Source organism: Letharia columbiana, assembly GCF_014066305.1.
Source record: "Letharia columbiana isolate WasteWater2 chromosome Unknown Sc0000006_s0, whole genome shotgun sequence".
Lineage (NCBI taxonomy): Eukaryota > Fungi > Ascomycota > Lecanoromycetes > Lecanorales > Parmeliaceae > Letharia > Letharia columbiana.
The window spans coordinates 577,275-596,965 of NW_023501042.1; the positions used below are offsets into that span (position 1 = coordinate 577,275).

At 50.1% G+C, this 19,691-nt stretch overlaps 7 protein-coding genes across 7 annotated transcripts; 4 read left to right on the plus strand and 3 right to left on the minus strand.

The window, feature by feature from the left end:
* Positions 1–246: 246 nt before the first annotated feature.
* HO173_002852 (uncharacterized protein) lies at positions 247–898 on the minus strand (the record flags this gene model as incomplete). Its single annotated transcript, XM_037304783.1, has 2 exons — positions 247–734; positions 892–898. 2 exons carry the CDS (start codon positions 896–898, stop codon positions 247–249), a joined length of 495 nt encoding a protein of 164 aa, XP_037168276.1.
* A 312-nt stretch (positions 899–1,210) lies between these two features.
* On the plus strand, positions 1,211–4,605 carry HO173_002853 (uncharacterized protein; the record flags this gene model as incomplete). The annotated part of the gene is made up of 3 exons (XM_037304784.1): positions 1,211–2,660; positions 4,093–4,105; positions 4,158–4,605. 3 exons carry the CDS (start codon positions 1,211–1,213, stop codon positions 4,603–4,605), a joined length of 1,911 nt encoding a protein of 636 aa, XP_037168277.1.
* A 788-nt stretch (positions 4,606–5,393) lies between these two features.
* On the plus strand, positions 5,394–6,190 carry HO173_002854 (uncharacterized protein; the record flags this gene model as incomplete). The annotated part of the gene is made up of 2 exons (XM_037304785.1): positions 5,394–5,781; positions 5,841–6,190. The coding sequence occupies 2 exons, from the start codon at positions 5,394–5,396 to the stop codon at positions 6,188–6,190; spliced, it is 738 nt and encodes a 245-aa protein (XP_037168278.1).
* Positions 6,191–8,062: 1,872 nt separating this feature from the next.
* HO173_002855 (uncharacterized protein) lies at positions 8,063–9,501 on the plus strand (the record flags this gene model as incomplete). The annotated part of the gene is made up of 3 exons (XM_037304786.1): positions 8,063–8,148; positions 8,201–8,821; positions 8,871–9,501. The coding sequence occupies 3 exons, from the start codon at positions 8,063–8,065 to the stop codon at positions 9,499–9,501; spliced, it is 1,338 nt and encodes a 445-aa protein (XP_037168279.1).
* A 4,741-nt stretch (positions 9,502–14,242) lies between these two features.
* Positions 14,243–15,483, minus strand: HO173_002856 (uncharacterized protein; the record flags this gene model as incomplete). Its single annotated transcript, XM_037304787.1, has 5 exons — positions 14,243–14,364; positions 14,414–14,554; positions 14,603–14,794; positions 14,907–15,053; positions 15,147–15,483. The coding sequence occupies 5 exons, from the start codon at positions 15,481–15,483 to the stop codon at positions 14,243–14,245; spliced, it is 939 nt and encodes a 312-aa protein (XP_037168280.1).
* Positions 15,484–16,866: 1,383 nt separating this feature from the next.
* Positions 16,867–17,316, minus strand: HO173_002857 (uncharacterized protein; the record flags this gene model as incomplete). Its single annotated transcript, XM_037304788.1, has 1 exon — positions 16,867–17,316. One exon carries the CDS (start codon positions 17,314–17,316, stop codon positions 16,867–16,869), a length of 450 nt encoding a protein of 149 aa, XP_037168281.1.
* A 225-nt stretch (positions 17,317–17,541) lies between these two features.
* Positions 17,542–18,145, plus strand: HO173_002858 (uncharacterized protein; the record flags this gene model as incomplete). The annotated part of the gene is made up of 2 exons (XM_037304789.1): positions 17,542–17,556; positions 17,900–18,145. The coding sequence occupies 2 exons, from the start codon at positions 17,542–17,544 to the stop codon at positions 18,143–18,145; spliced, it is 261 nt and encodes an 86-aa protein (XP_037168282.1).
* Between the last annotated feature and the right edge of the window lie 1,546 nt (positions 18,146–19,691).

The window sequence follows — 19,691 nt, forward strand, 5'->3', positions numbered from 1 at the left end:
GTAGCTTTTTTTAGACCTCCACAGCCACGCTGTCGCTGTCGCTATATCATCGCAATGCTTTCCCAATATTGCTAGTAGTGCTTCATTCAGTGCTTCCAGTACCATTCTCAGTACTACTCCCAGTAGTGCTCTGTCCAGTACTCCCAGTAGTGCTCTGTCCAGTGATCCCAGTAGTACTCCCAGTAGTGCTCTGTCCAGTGGTCCCAGTAGTAGTGCTCTGTCCAGTGCTCTGTCCAGTGGTCCCAATTATGCTCTGTCCAGTGGTCCCAGTAGTACTCTATCCAGTACTCTCAGTAGTACTGCTCTGTCCAGTGCTCTGTCCAGTAGTCCCAGTAGTGGTCCCAGTAGTGCTCTGTCCAGTGGTCCCAGTAGTAGTGCTCCATTCAGTGCTTCCAGTACTACTCTCAGTACTGCTCCCAGCAGTGCTCTGTCTAGTAATCTCAGTAGTGCTCCCCGTAGTGCTCCCCGTAGTGCTCCCAGTAGTGCTCTGTCCAGTACTCTCAGTAGTAGTGCTCTGTCTAGTGGTCCCAGTAGTGCTCCCAGTAGTGCTCTGTCCAGTGGTCCCAGCAGTGCTCTGTCCAGTGCTCCCAGTAGCAGTGCTCTATCCAGTGCTCCCAGTAGTAGTGCTCCATTCAGTGCTTCCAGTACTACTCTCAGTACTGCTCCCAGCAGTGCTCTGTCCAGTGATCTCAGTAGTGCTCCCCGTAGTGCTCCCAGTAGTACTCTGTCCAGTACTCTCAGTAGTGCAGTGCGCTATCCAGTGCTCTCAGTACTACTTCCAGTACTAAGAGCAATTGACAGAGCACTACGGAGAGTAGTACTGGAAGTACTGGATAGCGCACTACTGGGAGCAACTGGACAGAGCACTACTGGAAGTAGTACCGGGAGCACTGGACATAGTATGTAGGTAGGTAGGTGCGCAGTAGTGTAGGTAGGTAGGTAGGTAGGTGGCCGCGCAGCAATGTAGGTAGGTAGGTAGGTAGGCAGGCAGGTAGGTGGGTAGGTGGGTAGGTGGGTGGGTGGCTGGCAGGCAGGCAGTGCAGGCAGGCAGGCAGGTAGGTAGGTAGGCAGGTAGGTGGGGTGGGTGGGTGGGTGGGTAGGTAGGTGGGTAGGTAGGCAGGCAGGTAGGCGCAGCAATGTAGATAGGTGCGCAGCAGTGTAGGTAGGTAGCTATCTGCATTGCTGCGCAGCTACCTATCTACCTTACTACATGCAGCTACCTACCTACCACCCACCTACCTACCCTACCACCCTACCTACTGCTACCTACTGCGCTGCCACCCACCTACCCACCCACCTACCTACCCACCCACCTGCACCTACCTACCTACCTACCTCCACTGCTGCGCAGCTACCCTACCTACCTACCTACCTACCTACTTTACTGGGACCACTGGACAGAGCACTGGACAGAGCACTGGACAGAGCACTGGACAGAGCACTACTACTGAGACCACTGGACAGAGCACTACTGAGAGCACTACTGGGACCACTGGACAGAGCACTACTACTGGAAGCACTGGACAGAGCACTACTGGGAGCACTGGATAGAGCACTACTACTGGGACCACTGGACAGAGCACTACTGAGAGCACTACTGGGACCACTGGACAGAGCACTACTGAGAGCACTACTGGGACCACTGGACAGAGCACTGCTACTGGGAGCACTGGACAGAGCACTGCTACTGGGAGCACTGGACAGAGCACTGCTGGGACCACTGGACAGAGCACTACTGGGAGCACTACTGGGACCACTAGACAGAGCACTACTACTGGAAGCACTGGACAGCGCACTGCTGGGAGCACTGGATAGAGCACTACTACTGGGACCACTGGACAGAGCACTACTGAGAGCACTACTGGGACCACTGGACAGAGCACTACTACTGGAAGCACTGGACAGAGCACTACTGAGAGCACTACTGGGACCACTAGACAGAGCACTACTGAGAGTACTACTGGGACCACTGGACAGAGCACTACTACTGGGACCACTGGACAGAGCACTACTGAGAGCACTACTGGGACCACTGGACAGAGCACTAGACAGAGCACTGGACAGAGCACTACTACTGAGAGTACTGGACAGAGCACTACTGGGAGCACTACTGGGACCACTAGACAGAGCACTACTACTGGAAGCACTGGACAGCGCACTACTGGGAGCACTGGATAGAGCACTACTACTGGGACCACTGGACAGAGCACTACTGAGAGCACTACTGGGACCACTGGACAGAGCACTACTGAGAGCACTACTGGGACCACTGGACAGAGCACTGCTACTGGGAGCACTGGACAGAGCACTGCTACTGGGAGCACTGGACAGAGCACTGCTGGGACCACTGGACAGAGCACTACTGGGAGCACTACTGGGACCACTAGACAGAGCACTACTACTGGAAGCACTGGACAGCGCACTGCTGGGAGCACTGGATAGAGCACTACTACTGGGACCACTGGACAGAGCACTACTGAGAGCACTACTGGGACCACTGGACAGAGCACTACTGAGAGCACTACTGGGACCACTGGACAGAGCACTGCTACTGGGAGCACTGGACAGAGCACTGCTACTGGGAGCACTGGACAGAGCACTGCTGGGACCACTGGATGTTCCTGCTTTGCATTACTGGCTAAACTTTGAAAGAAACTCTTGTTAAGGATGACCTTGAAGGCTAATAAGACACGTTGCTTCGGCTGACAGCTCTGATTGGTTGTGTTTCGGTACGAGTAACTTCACGTGGTCTGAATGTACCGATTTAATACCGGCCAAGGGTTTGTTGGCAGGGTTTGAGATGTTGATATCAGTGTCGGCTGCTCAGATCCTGGAGATGAATCGCATGAACGAGCCAAGCAACCATCAATTAAAACAGTTCTGCGGTCTTTAGCAAGGTGCTGGACAAGTATCTGCCAGAGACCTTCTCCTTGTCCATCGTGCAACCCAGTAAGTCGTTGGCAGGTCTCCCGACCTCAATCAAAGAACTTCTGATGTTGATACCAATGCAAAGCGCACTCAGCAACTGTACCCAGAGCATAATTGGATTGTTGCCAAGCTATTTGAATGATCTTGGTAGGCCCGTAACCCTCAGGTCCCAGACGTCTGAAGTCTCACTAGCAGATGCTGCGACACATTAATCGCTGTCCGAATAGGGATCACAGAAGATGGAGACGACTTTATTGAGAGCTGCGCTACATGTGGTGGCATGTCTCCGTAGGGGACTGGCGCTAGCCCCGCTTTTACTTTGACTCTCTAGTCTTTTACATACCACGCATACGCCCGTTTCTTGTTGAAATGAGGGTTTGGCGATGTCTGATGTGACAATAGCCTACCATCTCAAGCTTGCCTTCGCCCAAGCTGATTTTTTCAGGCAACAAGGGCCGAACAATATGAAGAAGAGGCTTTGACCTGTCTCTTTCGCCAGCACCGTCGTTTCTGACTCCGTTCGTGGCGCTTGCGCCGGACCTCAAGCAGGCAGTTTTCTTCTTCCTTCCAAATGTCCCTTCGTAGAGATCCGTCGTTCTCACTTGCACCTCTTCTACTACACTTTCTCCGACTCCGAGTCTCTTCACCCATCCAAAGTATTTGAAAGTCAAATCTATCCAGACCTTATCACAGATGCTCTCGTAGCATCTTGCTCCTCGGGTTTACGACCTACTGCTTGCACTTGGAGTAAAGAGGAAGTGTGCGACCTCTTTGCCACATACAATCATGACCGATCTTCTCGCCTCGGCCATCACGAATAGAAACTCCAAGATGCTCTGTCTTTCAGCAACATCCACAGCACTGTCCAATATTCCGCTAACGATTTCGCTTCCTCTGCTCTCCTACTCCTCTCAAGGGCGTCTCACGAGTATCTCTGGGCCGGGAGAGTCCTCGCTGACGAGACGGCATCGCATTGAACGGGGGTGTTCTCGATTCGGGCTGAATTTTCAATTCCGAACACGCAGGCCTATCTATCGTGAAGTTTCCTGCAACCGATCCATTCCCATGCAGGTGGACAGGCTTAGTCTAAAGGAACAGTGCGAAATCTTCTATGATAGGTCCCCAGTCTGGGAGAATGAACAACTAGGTGTTAATCAGGGCTAGCGCTTGTCGATACGTATGAGCCCCTGCATCTCCAGTATCAAGGGTCGCATTGCTAATGAATCCAGCCTTCAACACGTCGCAGAGCATGACACGCTCAGGGGCGAGCTCAGCATCCCTTGGGCCGATGGATTGTCTTACCGGGATAACCATTGGAAGGAGCGTTTCTTCGTGCGCGGTCTTGCATTTATCCGTCAACTTGAGACCGCATCTACCTACGCTGATCGCTGCATGCTTCTCGATTGGGAGTCACTGCACGAAGACCTCTCTACTTGGAAAGGTTTGATGGAACAAGTGGCAAGGGTTTCTTTCAGAGACTACATCTCGGAGGCAAGAGACAACGTACTGAATTCATCAAGTGCCGGTGACACCGACGCAGGTCCCAAAAATGGATGGCTGTGGGCATACGAAGATAGCTTATTTCTTGACTATAAGCTGTTTAACGGCCACAAAATCCTTCGTGAATGGGGTTTTGTTCTATGGGACTCCGCCAGATGGGAACAATCGGGGTTTTGAACACAGACTGGCACGAATGGAGCGTGAAAAATCGGACAAGAGGAACGCGACCGTCAAGAGCGCGGGAACCGCTGTGAAGAATGGATCGCTTCAGGAATAAGAGTTTCCAAACATGGGGCGCTGGAGGCCGCGGATAGTAGGTGCTGTGATCGTGTTCAATGGCCAGCGGAAACAAAGCTTGGCTGAGAGCATGCTCAGGGATCGACATCTACATCCGGTGAAACAGGCCAGAGGCTCCAAGGATTCACAACACCTGGCAAAGTACCCGTGAAGTCAGCAAGAACGAGTAAACATTCCCCACGAGCGGACGATGTGCCCACGAACCTGGAATGTCGCAGAATGTATATTTTTTCACCCGTAGTTATCGACCTCTAGTTTCATAAACGGCGGCTATCCAGCATATGCAAAGCAGCCAAGTCTGCAAGCTAGCGTAGCATTCCTCCGGCATCCTTGATGATTGGTTCAATCTTTGCATCCCCACGGCTGTCGCAAGGTCCTTGAAAGTACCTGGAGCTTGCGGCGCTTAGAGTGTTCAAGCGCCTTTGTGATTGTGTGCGCTTAATATAGAGGGTCTGTACATGCGCGAGACGTTCGACAAAATCTCGAAACAGAGACGCATGATTGATAGGCTCTCAATGATGCGCCTCTGGTCCCTCGAAGCCGCCTCCCATAAAGCAATCTGTTATCTCGAGGTGGTTTGGTCTACATCTGTTTTCGCAAACGCATTTTTCTTGTTCCTCATTCTTTTATCCCTCTACCTGCGACGCTGAGACGATAAATCTTGCGCAATGCTTCTCCAAAGTGTCTTCTACTTGACTGCATCACTATACCTATGCAGCGCCACGCCATTGACCTCGCCCCCTCAAACTTTGGTCCCACGAGACGCTGTCACTGACTGCCAAAACGTGACACTCGGACTCAACGCATCATGCTGGGATCTGATTCCTCGCGGTACAGGCATGGAGTCCTGGTTAAACACATGGAACAGCACAACGACCACCTGTGAGCCCGGCGAGCGATGGGCAAACTGTTTTATGCGCCAGGCTGGTGTTACCACCAACACCACAACGTCGATACGTTGCGACCTGATAGGACCTAATACTTGCCCTGAGCCAAGTATAGATGTGTTCGAGAGCGCATCTGCCGAGGCGAGCTACGGGGTGGCTAGTATCTGGGGTAAGCATGGAAGCCAAGACATTTGATGTATGAAGAGGGGGAGCTGACGACGGTTGCAGCACTGCAACAATACATGACGACCCTCTACCAGTTCCTCGAAGGAGATCAAGGCCTGTCACTGATAAATACCGGGTTCCTAAACCAGACAGCTCCCAGAAGCGCCAAGACCATTCTCGTGAACATTCTCGACGAGATTGGAGATCCGGTAGCCACTCAACTAACAACGATCATCGGATCGCCTGTTCCCATAAAGCAGGGGAGTTTCATTATCCCGACCCAAGCTCAGGCGCAGCAGATTGTCGGGCAAACCGTTGGTAATCTGTTGCAATGGCTGATGACGGATTGGTTGGAGGGTGGATTTACGGCTCTGGCTATCGAAGGGAACTTGATTTCCATTCTTGGAGACTAGAGGGAGTTGCATTGCTAGGCTAATTCTAAAATTGAGCGGACTAGATGGATCTGAGTTGAGTCTCAAAAAGTCTGCCTCCATTTTCTGCACAAGGAATGCAACGCACCGCAACGCATTGTCTATTTTCGTATCCAAGTTTCTCGGATATGCATGGCGAATTATAGTATTCATATGAGTAGCAGAGATTAAGAATTGGCGTCCGAGGCCGAAAATATGTTCTGTTGTAAGGCTAAATTGAAGCGTCGAATCAAGAGTGCAGATCAACGTTCAACGCTTATAGAAAAAGTTCAGACTCTTTGGTAATCCCGCAGGAGCAATATCTTTTGCGTCATCTACTTCTTTTTGTTTGTTTCTCCACAAAAAGAATTCTCACTAGCGGGTGATCACTTCGCAATTTTGAGTTCCTTCACAATGCTCTGCAGTACGCTTCGGATATTCTCTGGTTCGAGTGGTCACAAGAGCGCTATGACCAAACACAAAGGGGCCGCAGGTCTCTCACTGCTGTTCAGCGAGAACGCTAGCCAACAAGAAAGCCTCGCAACGGGCCGGTCTACTACTTTTGTATAGCGCGTCATAGTTATCCAGGGTATCAGGCGTTGTTTCTTACTTGGAGTCTTCGAAGGCGTACAGCATTCATGGACAGCCCGATTCGAGCTCTTATACAGAAAGGTCCCAACACAGGTGGCTGCGCTAGGTCTCGAAGCATTCTACGATGCCGCAGTAGAGGCCTGTCTGTACCCAATTAATCTACACATGATATCACGCACGGTTGCCGTGGTGCTCTTGCTTTCGACATTTATTCTCGGAAGCCCTTCGGGATCCCATGGGCGATAGTCGCGGGCTTTTTTAAAAGGGATGAAAAGGATGGCGGCAGATGGACTGGAGTGTACTTTCAGTGGGGAATTGATGCCCGTCATCGTCGATGGTCTTACTGGCTCGATCTTTTGGGTCTCTTTGAGGGTAAGGGGGTTCCATAGTCCACAGGGTCTATCGAATGGGGTCTGGTCTAAGCTTCACGAAATCTCCACCCAGGAAGTTGATCCTTTCAGAATCCGACACCCAAAGTTCCTCGGAAGGCTCCGCAGCCATGTATGCATTGTGTACGACGGGTTCGAAGATGCAGTGGGGATGGCAACATACAGCTTGCTTTCACTATGCCGCCCGTGATGATATTATACACACGTAGCTTCACACACAATCAATGTCACTCGAATCAGCAATTCTACGTACTGTTTGGTGTGCGTTCCATTCGAGAAGGGTACGCTCTCCGTCTGAACCGTGTCTGGTGGGTATCCGACGAGAGCCGAGCTGATTGTTCAATGAAAACTGAAGCACGAAACAGACTGGGCGGTAACGCGCCTTTTTCACAGCAGTGTTTGCATCAACTCACAGAATGATTGGTTTTGGGGACAGATGATGGAGCGCCGTGAATCCGAAAACAAAATCTACGATGTTTCAGAAATAAGGCTGAAACCTGATTGAGGCGCCGCTTCTCTTCTCACACGAAACAAAACATACGTTGCGCATATCTTAGTGATGAAACTGTATCAAACCCTAATATCAGGCTTGCAATGACAATGGAGATGAATCGAAAGATCGAGGGGAGGTTCGGAGCGAATCACTTGCTGCTATAGCTAAAGACATGATGGGTTTCAGCTTATGGAGTACATGGCCGAGGCCGACGTGCTTGGTTTGATTGTTCGTTTCATGGTCTAATTCACTGGGTGTTAACACTGACAGGCGTTATGTCCTCTCTGTATCAGGCCTGCTTTGCATACAAAACGTGGTCCACATCCTGTTATTCATGCAGCTCATCATATTCACTACAATTCTAGACTCTCAATAGCAAATTGCAAGAACAACGGCTTGATTATGAATCTCTTCCACGTCATCATCTCTCTCCTAGCGTCATCTGTCGCCCTCGCAGGCCACATCACGCGCTCGGCCGACCTAACACTGTGAATACCATCTACCCTCGTCGAGGAATATTCGTGCTGAACACCTATTTAGGGAACCCGTAGTAGAAACCCCGTATGGGTATATTCCAGATGGGCTCCCAGACACCGACCCCACCCCAAATAGCTGCTGGACAGCACCAAATGGGATCGTCTCTGGCTCTGCTTACAGCCCCGGTATATGTCATATCTGTGTCAATCAGAACGGTACTGGCCTTAACTCCTGGTTCGGAGCCTGGGCACGGGATGCGAGCAACTTCGCCATGGAAGTTACACCCGCCGTAAACCTCGGACCCGAGACAGCGAATGAGAGCCTATATAGCTTCAACGCTGGTCCTGAGCATCTCACCGTAGCCATCCGTCACAATAAATTACCTAGCAAAGCATCTAGCGTATCTCTGTTGCTGGGAAAGCCACCGGCGCCACAGATGTCCTTGGACCCTGCGACACACGAGAACTCAACGAGCTGCAATGCCGTCCAGGATGCACAAGACAGTACAGAGACTAAAGCTCAATGCTACTTCCTTTGCGAAGCTTCGGATGCCTCCAAGGGCGCAAATAGCCGACGTACCCAAAATACGGCATCTTCAAGCAGCGACTCTCGTGTTAACGAGCATTCATCCGTTTCTCATCCGCGCTCAGCGCCAGTAGGGAAGCGTCATTCTGCTGCATCATTGTAAGAACTTCGGTGCATGTTTCTCTGCTTGGACTAAAGATAACCCCAGAAATTCTCCTCCAGCCGAGAAAAACGGCGTGCTCCCCAACGGTACCGTCATCAACCCTAATCCCGAAAACAACCCAAACGCTACCAAAAGCCCACAAAGCTGCTGGACAAAGCCCGTCGAACCTGTCGTCCCCATGGCTAAGGACAGTTTCTCCCCAGGCCTCTGTCAAGTCTGCGTGACACAATGGGGCTTTGGACAAGCCCCACAATACCAAGTCTGGATTCGCGATGCTCTCAACCATGCGATGGGCGAAATGGATGCAACCACACTCGCAACACTCAATTACAATACTGATGATCCCACCAGCCTCACCATACCCGCCGGAACCAAGTCTCTCAACATTTGGCCCATGGAGAGCCAAGGGATTAACGGTTCTGGAGGTGTGGAGTTTTACAATTACTCTAGGGTATACATGGTGTGGCAGGTACCGTCAGATTTTATGGTAGAAACAATGGTGTTCGACCCTGGGTTAGAGTTAGGGCTACAGGGCAGTAACTGTAGCTTATCCGGAAGCACACAAGGTGGCGCGGTGACTTACTTTCAGTGCCACTTCGAGTGCCCCAAGGAGGAATCTATGAAAGGGAACCATTCTTCGAGGGCAACCCATTCTATGAAAGCGATCCGCTATTAGTAAGATGATTGAGGCTCGTCATGTCTTCGAATTGTTTTGTCTTTGCACTTGTGTACCTTAGCTCGATCAAACAGCTGCAAATTAGTCGGCATTGACTACTTCACTTTAATCGCTGTTGTCGCCATTGCTTTGAACTTGAGATAAATCCGTTCCATCAGTGCTACCTGCAGCTTTTCTCCATTCGGTCCCATCTCACGCGGACTTGCAGCCATAAGTGCTCATCACTTCAATCAACAATCTCGACAGGTTTCAAGGGGCAGATGAGACTTGTTGAGTGCGAACAAGCCTTGACCACCGAGGTTCCCAGATCCTCGCGTTTCTTCCCGTCCACGAGTCTGTACTTGTGACTTTTGTAATAAATCTTCACCTCACGCTTGCAGATCCGGATCAGCTGGTTTTTGTACGCTTGCATTACGTCTGCTCCAAGCTCTCCGGCGATATTCCGCCAATTGTGAGTTTTGGCAGTTTAACTTCAAAGGGCATACATATTCTAAACCGGAAAATTTCAGCTAGGAACGATTTCCATAGAGCTGAGAATGATAAGCTCGCTGCTGTTCGGGGTGCGTCATACGCACGGGAAGGTTTCAATGGTCACATGGACATACCATTGGTCCACATGGCCATATCATATCTATTTCAAGGTACTAGGGTCTTTTTGCCACAGATTTTTGCTACTATCTCTACATTGAAAAACATCTTGATAGAGATAGATAATCTACTACCTATTAACAACTACGTCGCGATAGAAATGTGTTTTATCCAAGCCATTGCTACCCGTCTCCTCCATAGCCAACTCAGCAGCATTGCGATCAAAGCAGTTACACTGTATAAGCTGATCTCCGTATACCTCCAGATCATGCAGCTGTAGCGTTCCGTCAGTATTGATAGTCTTGCTGAGTACGATTGTCTACTCAAGCTCCTTGTCGTCTCTGCTTCCCACTGGACATTATATATTCTTTGTCAGTTTCACGCCAACTCTCTCCAACTCTCTCTCCTCAATCAGCTCTCTAGCAACTGGTCACGTCCCTACACCCACGCAAGGCCGAGATGGACTTCTGAGTACTTAGTGTTCAGAATGGGCATGAATCTCACAAAGGCATGGCATCGCGACTTCCACCTCAAACAAACAAAGACAGACAAACGTTCGATGTCTTAGATTATTACAAAACAGTGTCAAACAGAATTCAGGTGTCTGAATTTCAATGGAAATGCTCTAAGGATCACCTCGACAGTGGCCGGTAACTTGCTGATCAAGGTGGAAACATGAAGTGTTTCAGCTCCTTCGGTACGAGGCAAAGCCAAACAATTCTGTATAAGCAGTTGTTTCACTGCACGAGTCACTAAACAATGGCAAGGTAACAGGATAGGCAGTAGATCTCTCAGCATGTATAGTTGCTCATCTTCCACCACTTATGTAGCTCGTGATAATCACCACCGTTCTTGAGGTGCCTATTCTAATTTTGAACAACCAAGCCTACCATTATGAAATGCGCCTACTTCTTTGCGCATATCCTAGCGCCTTTCATCGCCTTCGCACATCCATCGGTAGATCACCATAAACACGAAGGTTCAGTGGGAAGTGGGCGGAGGCCGCTACCGCAATTAAGTAGCTCGAAACTGATCACAGATGGCCCATTCCCAGACGGCACGATCATGAACTCCGCTCCCAACTGGAACTCTTTTGATAACAGCTGCTGGACAGAACCAAACATACAGCTTTCCCCCCCTCAGACGCAGAATACGAATCCGACACATGTCAAACTTCTGTCATACAGAGTGACATTGGATTCAAGGCTTAGTACGCAGCTGGCATCCGCGACGCTAACAACATCACCGCGGGAAATATGCCCGCTATCTTCCTCGGGCCCGAAACAAGTGTAGGGAGATCACGGACCTTTATGCTATCAAAGGATGTTGCTTCCCAAACCGATGCTCTAGAAGGTACTGTTGCGTACTTCAAACTTACTTTCAATGTGGGCTTGCTTTTGATCTGAATTACCAACGTACGCTAGAAGTATCTGAGGAACGCAATCTACCAACGTAAGCACTCTCAACCTCGTTCCTCCGTTCCTTAACCAATGCAAAATTTTAAAGCCTCTCTTCCATCGAAAAAAGCGCCATACTCCTCAACGGCACTGACACCATTATCGACCCTAATCTAACAATAACGCAAAAGCTACACCACTCCACCTTCACCTCGTTCCCAATATCGCCGGCGTTACCATCCACACCCACTAAGACGCTGGCGAGAGCTCTAACGTATCAATCATCATTTACACCAAGGAATATTGCGAAAGGGATGGCTTCAATGAAGGGGACATAGGTTACAACATCGAGAACTGGCGACAGATGAGGTCTTACCACTTGAGTGCCAATCTTAATGATGACCATGAGGTGCTAAATATTGGGGTTGGTGAGGTTTGGGACGCTACAGGCGGAAGCCGGTTGATCCGAGGTTGAATATCGACATCAACGCTGCTTGTGCAATTTCCGCATACCTCTTAATGAGTAGTGCTACAAAGAAACTGTGTCCCACACTTCAGAATGTTGTGGGATGCATGATAATTACTATCACATAAGGCCAACGGACGTGGGCACAAAGAGACTGCTCATGGTGGTCACAAGCAGTACTGATGGATGATTTGATGAGGCGAGCGACTGTTGCCATATCTGGGCCAATCGTCTTCGAAGCAAGCAGTCGCTTTTGTGGAATCTCAGAGGAATTTGTCGAGAGAGGGGAAATCCAAATTATTCCTCTATTTGCACCGCAGTGAATCGGGTTAAGCCCGTTGGCTTTGCTAATCTCATACCTGCACCGTTGACGTTCACCGACACCATGCACTGTCAAGTCTCTTGTAACCTATACAGAGAGTTCACACTTCTGCACCTGTCGCAAAACTTCTCTACGAAAGGAAAACTGAGTTTGCGAACTCGGTTGTCGACTTGGAGCAATGCGCCGCGAAGAAACTGATTCCTTTGGGGCCTAGCCTGTCCAGGTTGTGGACTGCGGATTTGGACAGCCAGAGCGTAATTGGTTGTCCTACAGCTTGCCGAATCGGGAGGCAGCGATATTAGTGAGCCCACTATTCTCACCTTGTGCAATCGGTAATTTGTTATTCCACTGGTGTTGTCACATGGCTTGTGGACTTTTCTTGACCACGCAGTTTCAGAGAGATCAGAAATTCTCCTCCTCAGCGGATGATCTAAACAAAGTACTACTTCTTTCATGGGAGCGGGTGCGCATAACCCCACGCGTGAAAACTAACCAGTCGCTGGTGCATAATTGTACAAGACAGCAAGTGGAAGCAAAGTGATCGATCCAAGCCCCACGCAAACACGTCGGCGCTTAGTAAACGCAGGCTGGTAAGGCCAAACACGTGGCCTGATCCTGCAGGCACGTGAGCTTGGAGATGCATAACGCCAGCAACGGTTGCATGCACAGAACATCGTTAAATGGTCAGATTGGCGAGGGGAATTATACATTACATGTCCTCGATGTTCCAGAAGTAACTTATTGAAGAGCAAAAGGTTCGAAAAGCGTTTCTTACTCATTCCTCCGACTCGCGAAGCAAAAGCCCTGCGCGCTAGTAAGGAGAGAAATCCGGACACATCCGTACAACCGCCTCGCGCAAGAAGACTTGTGGCTGCGGATGCGCCGAGCCTTGCGCTTACCGTTCTTGCCCTGTACCCATCCGTGGAATAAGAGTGGGGGAGTCCCAGGTTGGAAGACCTGCAGGAATGAGGTCTGAAGTGATGTCTTCGCACGCGCTGAATCTCTTTGTACTTGGATGCATGCTTCAATTTCTGCTGCTTCAAAATTCCTTGGTTCACAGCGCCGTCATTTCGCGATTCCTAAACACGGCAATCACAAACGCGACAGTGGGCTATCATCCGGCATACTGTAGCGACAATGAAGGTTGGGTTGGAAATGGAATAGTTCAAAGTGACTGCGCAGAAGCAATCATGGAGCTTTACAGAACGAATGTCTCGCCGCGAGGAAGACAGAAATACGAATTCCTCACCCGCGGAGTGCCGCGGACTTCTCATTTGCCCTACATAGTAACGCCTAGGAAGCATGATTATGGTGAGCAATCAGAGTTCGGCATAAGCAGTCATTTTTTCTGAATTGGACCGTCATAATAGGGACGTGTGTCATCGTCATTGCAATGCTAGATACTTTCTATCCCGGAATCCTACCAGGTCTCAGGCCACAGCAGTGTGCACAATCTGATATAGCTACCTTCAACCAGATATACGATGTAGCCGTGAGCTTGTCTTCAGAATGTGTGAAGAAGAAATTGGACCCTGAAGCCGGCTGGTCTTCTGCAGGTAGGGGCGCACTGCTGGCTGCTTAATTCACCTGCGTTTCGACTTGCACTTTGGGGCGCACCGAGAAACTGCTGATTCTTGCTCTACTGAATAGGAGCGATGGCTAGCATCGGGGTATTCATTCTCAGACGGGGCTCAGACCTAGACAAAGTTCTGCGGAGCAGTGCGCCTATGACCACATCGATCAACAATGAAACATCACTTCTAGGCTTGGTCGAGCTTCCTAGACCCTCAGATGCGATGGATATTGTCAATAGTTGATAAGGAGACGGGGAAATAAGATGTGCTATTCATCAATATGGTCCAGGCCCATGCCAACGCAATCCGGACTGTCAATGCAACATAAGTTCAAGTTCTGCCGAGACAGCCTGCTTTTCTATCGCGTCTTAAATGATAACTCAATCGCCTGGTCTCACCTCGCTATACCCTCACCGCTTGTCAAGAAAGACAAATTCTGACTACCAATTGACAACGGCTGCGTTGTCGCGTCGGGGTGCTCGTCGGACAATTGAAGGAATATATTGCGGCCGACACCTGAGACCATTAGCCACCCTCGCTCGTACTTCCACAAATGTATACGAACCAAGCCCAGCAGCTCTCCCACATTTCTGCCTTCCTCGCACACACGTAGAAGCCAAAGCCACGACAGCCTCCCATACTTCGTACCAGGACAGTCCCGTTGGTTGGCCCGTGATATCAATCTTCACCATGCATCTCCGATCCGCTATCCAAAGTAAGCAAGCTCTGTGTAACAAGAGGCGCAAGTTCTTACCAGCTTTATACGTGACTGGCAATCGGACTTGCACCCGTTGATCTGGCAAATGCCCAAAGGTCTGCCTGGTTTTGGCCGCATTCATATTGGAGAAGATGCTGACGCAAGAGTTCCATGATGGAGCAGAGAAAGTGTTGCAGCGCACATTCGGCTTGTAGGATGCAATCATCACGTCCAAGTTGTTGTCACCTCCTGTCGTTACTTTGTCAGCCGTCTCTCGGCTATGATGTCTATTTTGCAAACAACTTCCGATTCCATTACTTGAACCCCCAATGCCCTACTATTTCAACTGGATTTAACTGACCAATGTCTCCGGCTATTCCGCCCATACCACGTTTGACAACACACTCCTGGAAGAGAGTGTAGGCAGCGTTGCCTACTTCTCTCGGAGAAGCTCGGGCGGTCACTGCTCCTTCAGCAAGTATTGGCTGGACATAACACAACCCATCACCTGCGCACCAAGTTTAGCAAGCCAAAATCCATGTTCTGCCTTTCCGCTCTAGAACAGTCATGTGCAGCAAACCTGAGGTAATTGGGGACTCACTGCTAGTAGCCCTAAAAGGAAGATTTAAATCATGCGGCTGAACATTACTGCGTTCTGCGAAAACGGTCTGTGTGTCATCCTGTGCTATGAAGTTGAAGACCTTCCTGCAACTTCCCACGTTCAGATTCCTCCCATAGCGTACTGGGTCGCATCTAAGCTTCAAGACTTCGTCGAAGGATGTGTCGTTAGTTGCAGATGACAGGTTCTCAGGAAAATAGAGAGCAGGGGAGATGACAGGTCCTTGCAAAAGATCATAGGTGTCCGAGGGTTGCGGGACAACTGCACATAGTGCAAAGGCGGGAAGGATGAGGACTTCTAACAGCAGTATCCAGGGCATTTTGAAAACTAATTGAACTGCCTACAAGTGCTGCTAGAGAGGAAAACATTTGATCTTCAACCTCCGGAAGACAAGGGAGGCGGGTGGTCGGCAGTGAAGCCTGCCTTGCAATTTGAAGTGAGGGACTCGGGGAGATCATCAGATCTGGCGCCTATATATCCGTGCATGACGGAGATTGCCGAACGCGATTGAGCGATTTGTGATTTGCGGTCTTAGTTGTGAAACTTGGAGCGCATAAAAGGTACCCCCACGGCGCCTTTCAATGCAAGGAGACGAACATCCATGGATAAAGAGGTCCAACAGGTCGGCCGAGGTCAGTCATTGGCGTCATTCCAAACAAGAATTTCGCCCGTCATGAAACTAGGGGCAAGGCAAAAGCATCAGCTATCATCGTTGTGACTCCCTCAAGCCATGTGTCCTGACAACCGACATTGAGCCAGAAACCTGGAGGCCGAGAGCAGATACTTCGTTTGAAGCAGACTCCACGACGGATATGTTACGATCATTCTCAGCCTAGAGCTCTGTCTATAGGGACAGTGTATCGTAGCGAGAGTGACAAATTTGCCAAGCCCCCAGATACAAGTACTATCTTTAGACTTGTCACGTGACGCCAAGACCTGGTGCCCGCGGAGTCTTGGAAATCTCCCTCCAGCTTTCCATCAACTCTGACTATCACATGTAAAAAGTAGTCTACATTGTTCACTCGCGAGTCGGTCGAGATATCACTAAGTGCCATCATCATCTCTGACAATGATCGCATCCGATGCTACCGTTGTGCGCTGTGCTTAAGGCTCTAAATCTGCTGCATGGTGTTGATGGGGGTATTTAGTTCGTATTAGGTTCGATTCCTAATGGCGCTGGTACAATGGTGTTGCGGTGCTTTTTATTTTCTCATGGCTGTGTAAAGCTGCCATGATCTTCGTAATAGATGGCTTTCGCGTGTACACGCGAGTTGTGACCTATTTTCGTATTGGGTCTCAGAGCTGTTGCCCGGTCTAACTACGACAAGTCCTTGTATCAACCAACCTTGAGCGGCGCCAGGCGGGAGCCTGCAGTGACTTGATAGGCATACATAGTGCACACGAGCAGTGCATTCGGGCAGAAAGAATTATAGCTGAAACACATCAATGAGGTCAGCCACTTCATCTGTCGTGCTAGCAGCATTGTTCATTGGTCACTACGATATAGTGTTAATTCCAGGAGCATATTCTCGATCGACAATCCTTCACACCCAAATTCGTGGTTGAACAATAACACCGAATTCTTCGTCTCTAAGTAACTGCCAACGCAGCCTCCCGGCAACCCCATGAGTGAGACGCCCCCAATTCGCGCTGCTCCCCTACAATCCACGCAACCCACAACCCACAACCCGCCTAACCCTCCTCAATTCCCCTCAAAATTCTTAAAAACATACCCCGTCCCCACCCTCCCCACCACGCCCACAACCTCAACATCGAAGCTCAACCACACATTATCCCACCACTGCATGAACGCGCCCAAGCCCAAGACGGCAAAGCGCCACATCTCCCACTTCATCGCCGATTCCGGCAGGAGGACCACATCGACCGTGTTGACGTACTTCCGGCTGTACTGCAACTTTGTGGCCGCGATGTCGAGCTCGGGCGGGTGGGAGGCGGCGTCCTGGAAGGCGGCGTAGAGGACCTCCTGCGTGGCGATGGCGTCGCGGAGGGAGTCGCCGTAGTGGTAGAACTTGACGGAGACGGGGGTGGTGGGGACGCGATAGGTGTAGTCTTCTGGGGGAAGGGAGCTGGGGGGGAGAGATGTGATGATGAGCTGGGGTGTCTTTGTGCGTTGTGTTTTGGGGGAAGACATGAAGTGGGGACGTACTTTGGAAGTCCTGGGAGCCGAAGGGTGATGTTGAAGTGTGGTCTAAGGATCGACGGTTGATCGTTAGACAAAGACAGAGATTGCGAAGGTAGAAGCGCGGCGGAGAAGGCAAGGGCGCAAAGTAGCTGGAAAGGCAGAAGATGAGAATTTGCGGCGAAGATTGCCATGTTGGATGCAATTCTCACCTAGAGATGAACGCATCGATTGAAAATGGTTAACCCCACGGTATTTTTTTCGCTTGTGGCACTTTGGCGCATGAAGTCGGAACCCCCATCTGTATGCATGCATGTCATTGGTTCCAGCTTATTATGTCCGCTTGCCGCAGTGTATCTCCTGTCGATTGGTATTGAATGGTAAGAAGTCCTCACTCTGAGGTTCGCTTCCATCAAGATCACCGGTCAGCTGAACATATCCGTGAGATCACTAGAGCACCTCTGCGACGATCCGTTCTCCTCTCTTTCCTTCCTCGTCCTTTTCTCCTTTTCATGGTGATCCATCCGAAGTAACTCAGGGCCTATTCAACCACAAGCTTAGCCTGCTGGTCCCTAATCTCTGGTTTCCCCCTCAGATGCAACGCCAGAACCGTCATCGCCATTCCGAACACCGAAGATACAATGCAGACAACGACGAGATAGAAGAACGGCGCTTGAGGGACCTTGGTGACGTGCACAGTCCAGCGAAAGCGTTGCTGAATTTTGTCATCGAAATCGAAGAGACACCCGACGCCAGCGCCATGCCAGTCTGGCTCAACGCCTTGCCCATAGACCTAGCCATGGAGTTGTTGATCGCCATGACTGCTAGTGAAGCGGCTTGATACAAGTAGTACTGGTCGGTGTAGTGGCGCTTGTACGATGGATGCTCTTTGTGGGAAGCTGATGCTGGTGTTGAAGTCCCAGAAAGAACCGTTGATTATGGAGAAAGTAACATCGTAGACTGTCGCTTCGCAGGTTTAAGCGAAGGCTGTGAATCCTTGTCCAGCGTCTACGAGCGAGCCATTGCCCGGGTACGGATCGGCATAGTGCGTTATATGGAATGGCTGTGAAGCAACATGGAGCCGATTGTCTATGATAATAATTAGCGCTACTCCCGGCCGTCAGGAGTCTCCATTTTTATTCCCAAAAATGACCATGGCCGAATCATCGGGTCAGTTGGTCTAAAGTATAGTTTCATATCGAAGATCCTTACTCACGTTAGTAGCGTCGCTGTTGAAAGCCCTACACTAGCGATATCGACAACGCACAGAACCGGCTCATTTCCAAGCGCGCGTTCAAGTCTCTTATAAGACTTCTGCGCAACCCAGTGCCTACTCACTCACACCACGAGCGCCACGAGCGCCTCTCATGATCTCGCGCAGCAACAGAGGCCGCGAGTCTGCTTCATGGTCACTCCTCGCGTGTGGAAGAAATTCTAGAGCAACAGCGTATTAGAACAGCACCATGAAAACCGCGACGACCATCTCGGCAATATTGCTTGCCCAGCTCCCAACCAGCAAGAAACACCCAGGGTCCTTGTTGGTGTGAAAGGCGTCGAGTGAAGGGTATTCGGTATACGGAAGCGCGGTGATTTCTGCATACGAGGCTGGCATTTCGCGGTCTGAGAGGGAAATGAAAGCCAACAAGAGTATTGATATGACCAGCAACGGAAGCGAAACGATGACAAATGCGAGCACGAGATCGCGCTTTCTGCTCAACCGGGGAGCCGAAGCCTGCTCTATGTGGTCATTCCGTTTCCCGGACCGCCGCACGAAAGCAAGGTTGGAGTCCATCGTCTCCGAGAGACCGCAGAAGTTGCAGGAACCCATAACCAGAAGAAGGCAGAAAGAGAATGAGACAACGCGAAAGAACTCTTATCTAATTTCAGAAGAAGAAGAAGAAGAAGAAGAAGAAGGAGAGAAGAAGAGGGAGAAGAGGAAGAGGAGGAAGCAGAGGGAAAAAAACCAATTAGATGAGGCTGTAAATTTAGCCCTCTATTGCTCTGCATGGCAAATTCAAGGCCACCAACCCAATCTTCTTCAGCAGCATGTAAACTCATGTAGTCTCGCTAGATCATGTACAATCAGCTTACCATTTGCTGCAGCCCCAAATGTAGAAATAAGGCAGTCCACTCGCATCAGCCTCCTGTACAAGCTCACTTGCAACATCTGCTTTCTAAGGGGAAGCCTCGAAGCCTTCCAATATGCGCGCCTAGGGGGTAAAGAGTCTTGGCAGAACATCAAAATGCTATACTTGCGCAACGCAATGTCTTTTACTTAACAACATTTACAAGAATATTTTCAGGCTATAAACACTAAAATTGCTTGAGAAGAGTGATCGGGAAATTAGACAGACTTTCCCAGATGTTCTCATTGTTGAGTCCCGGTG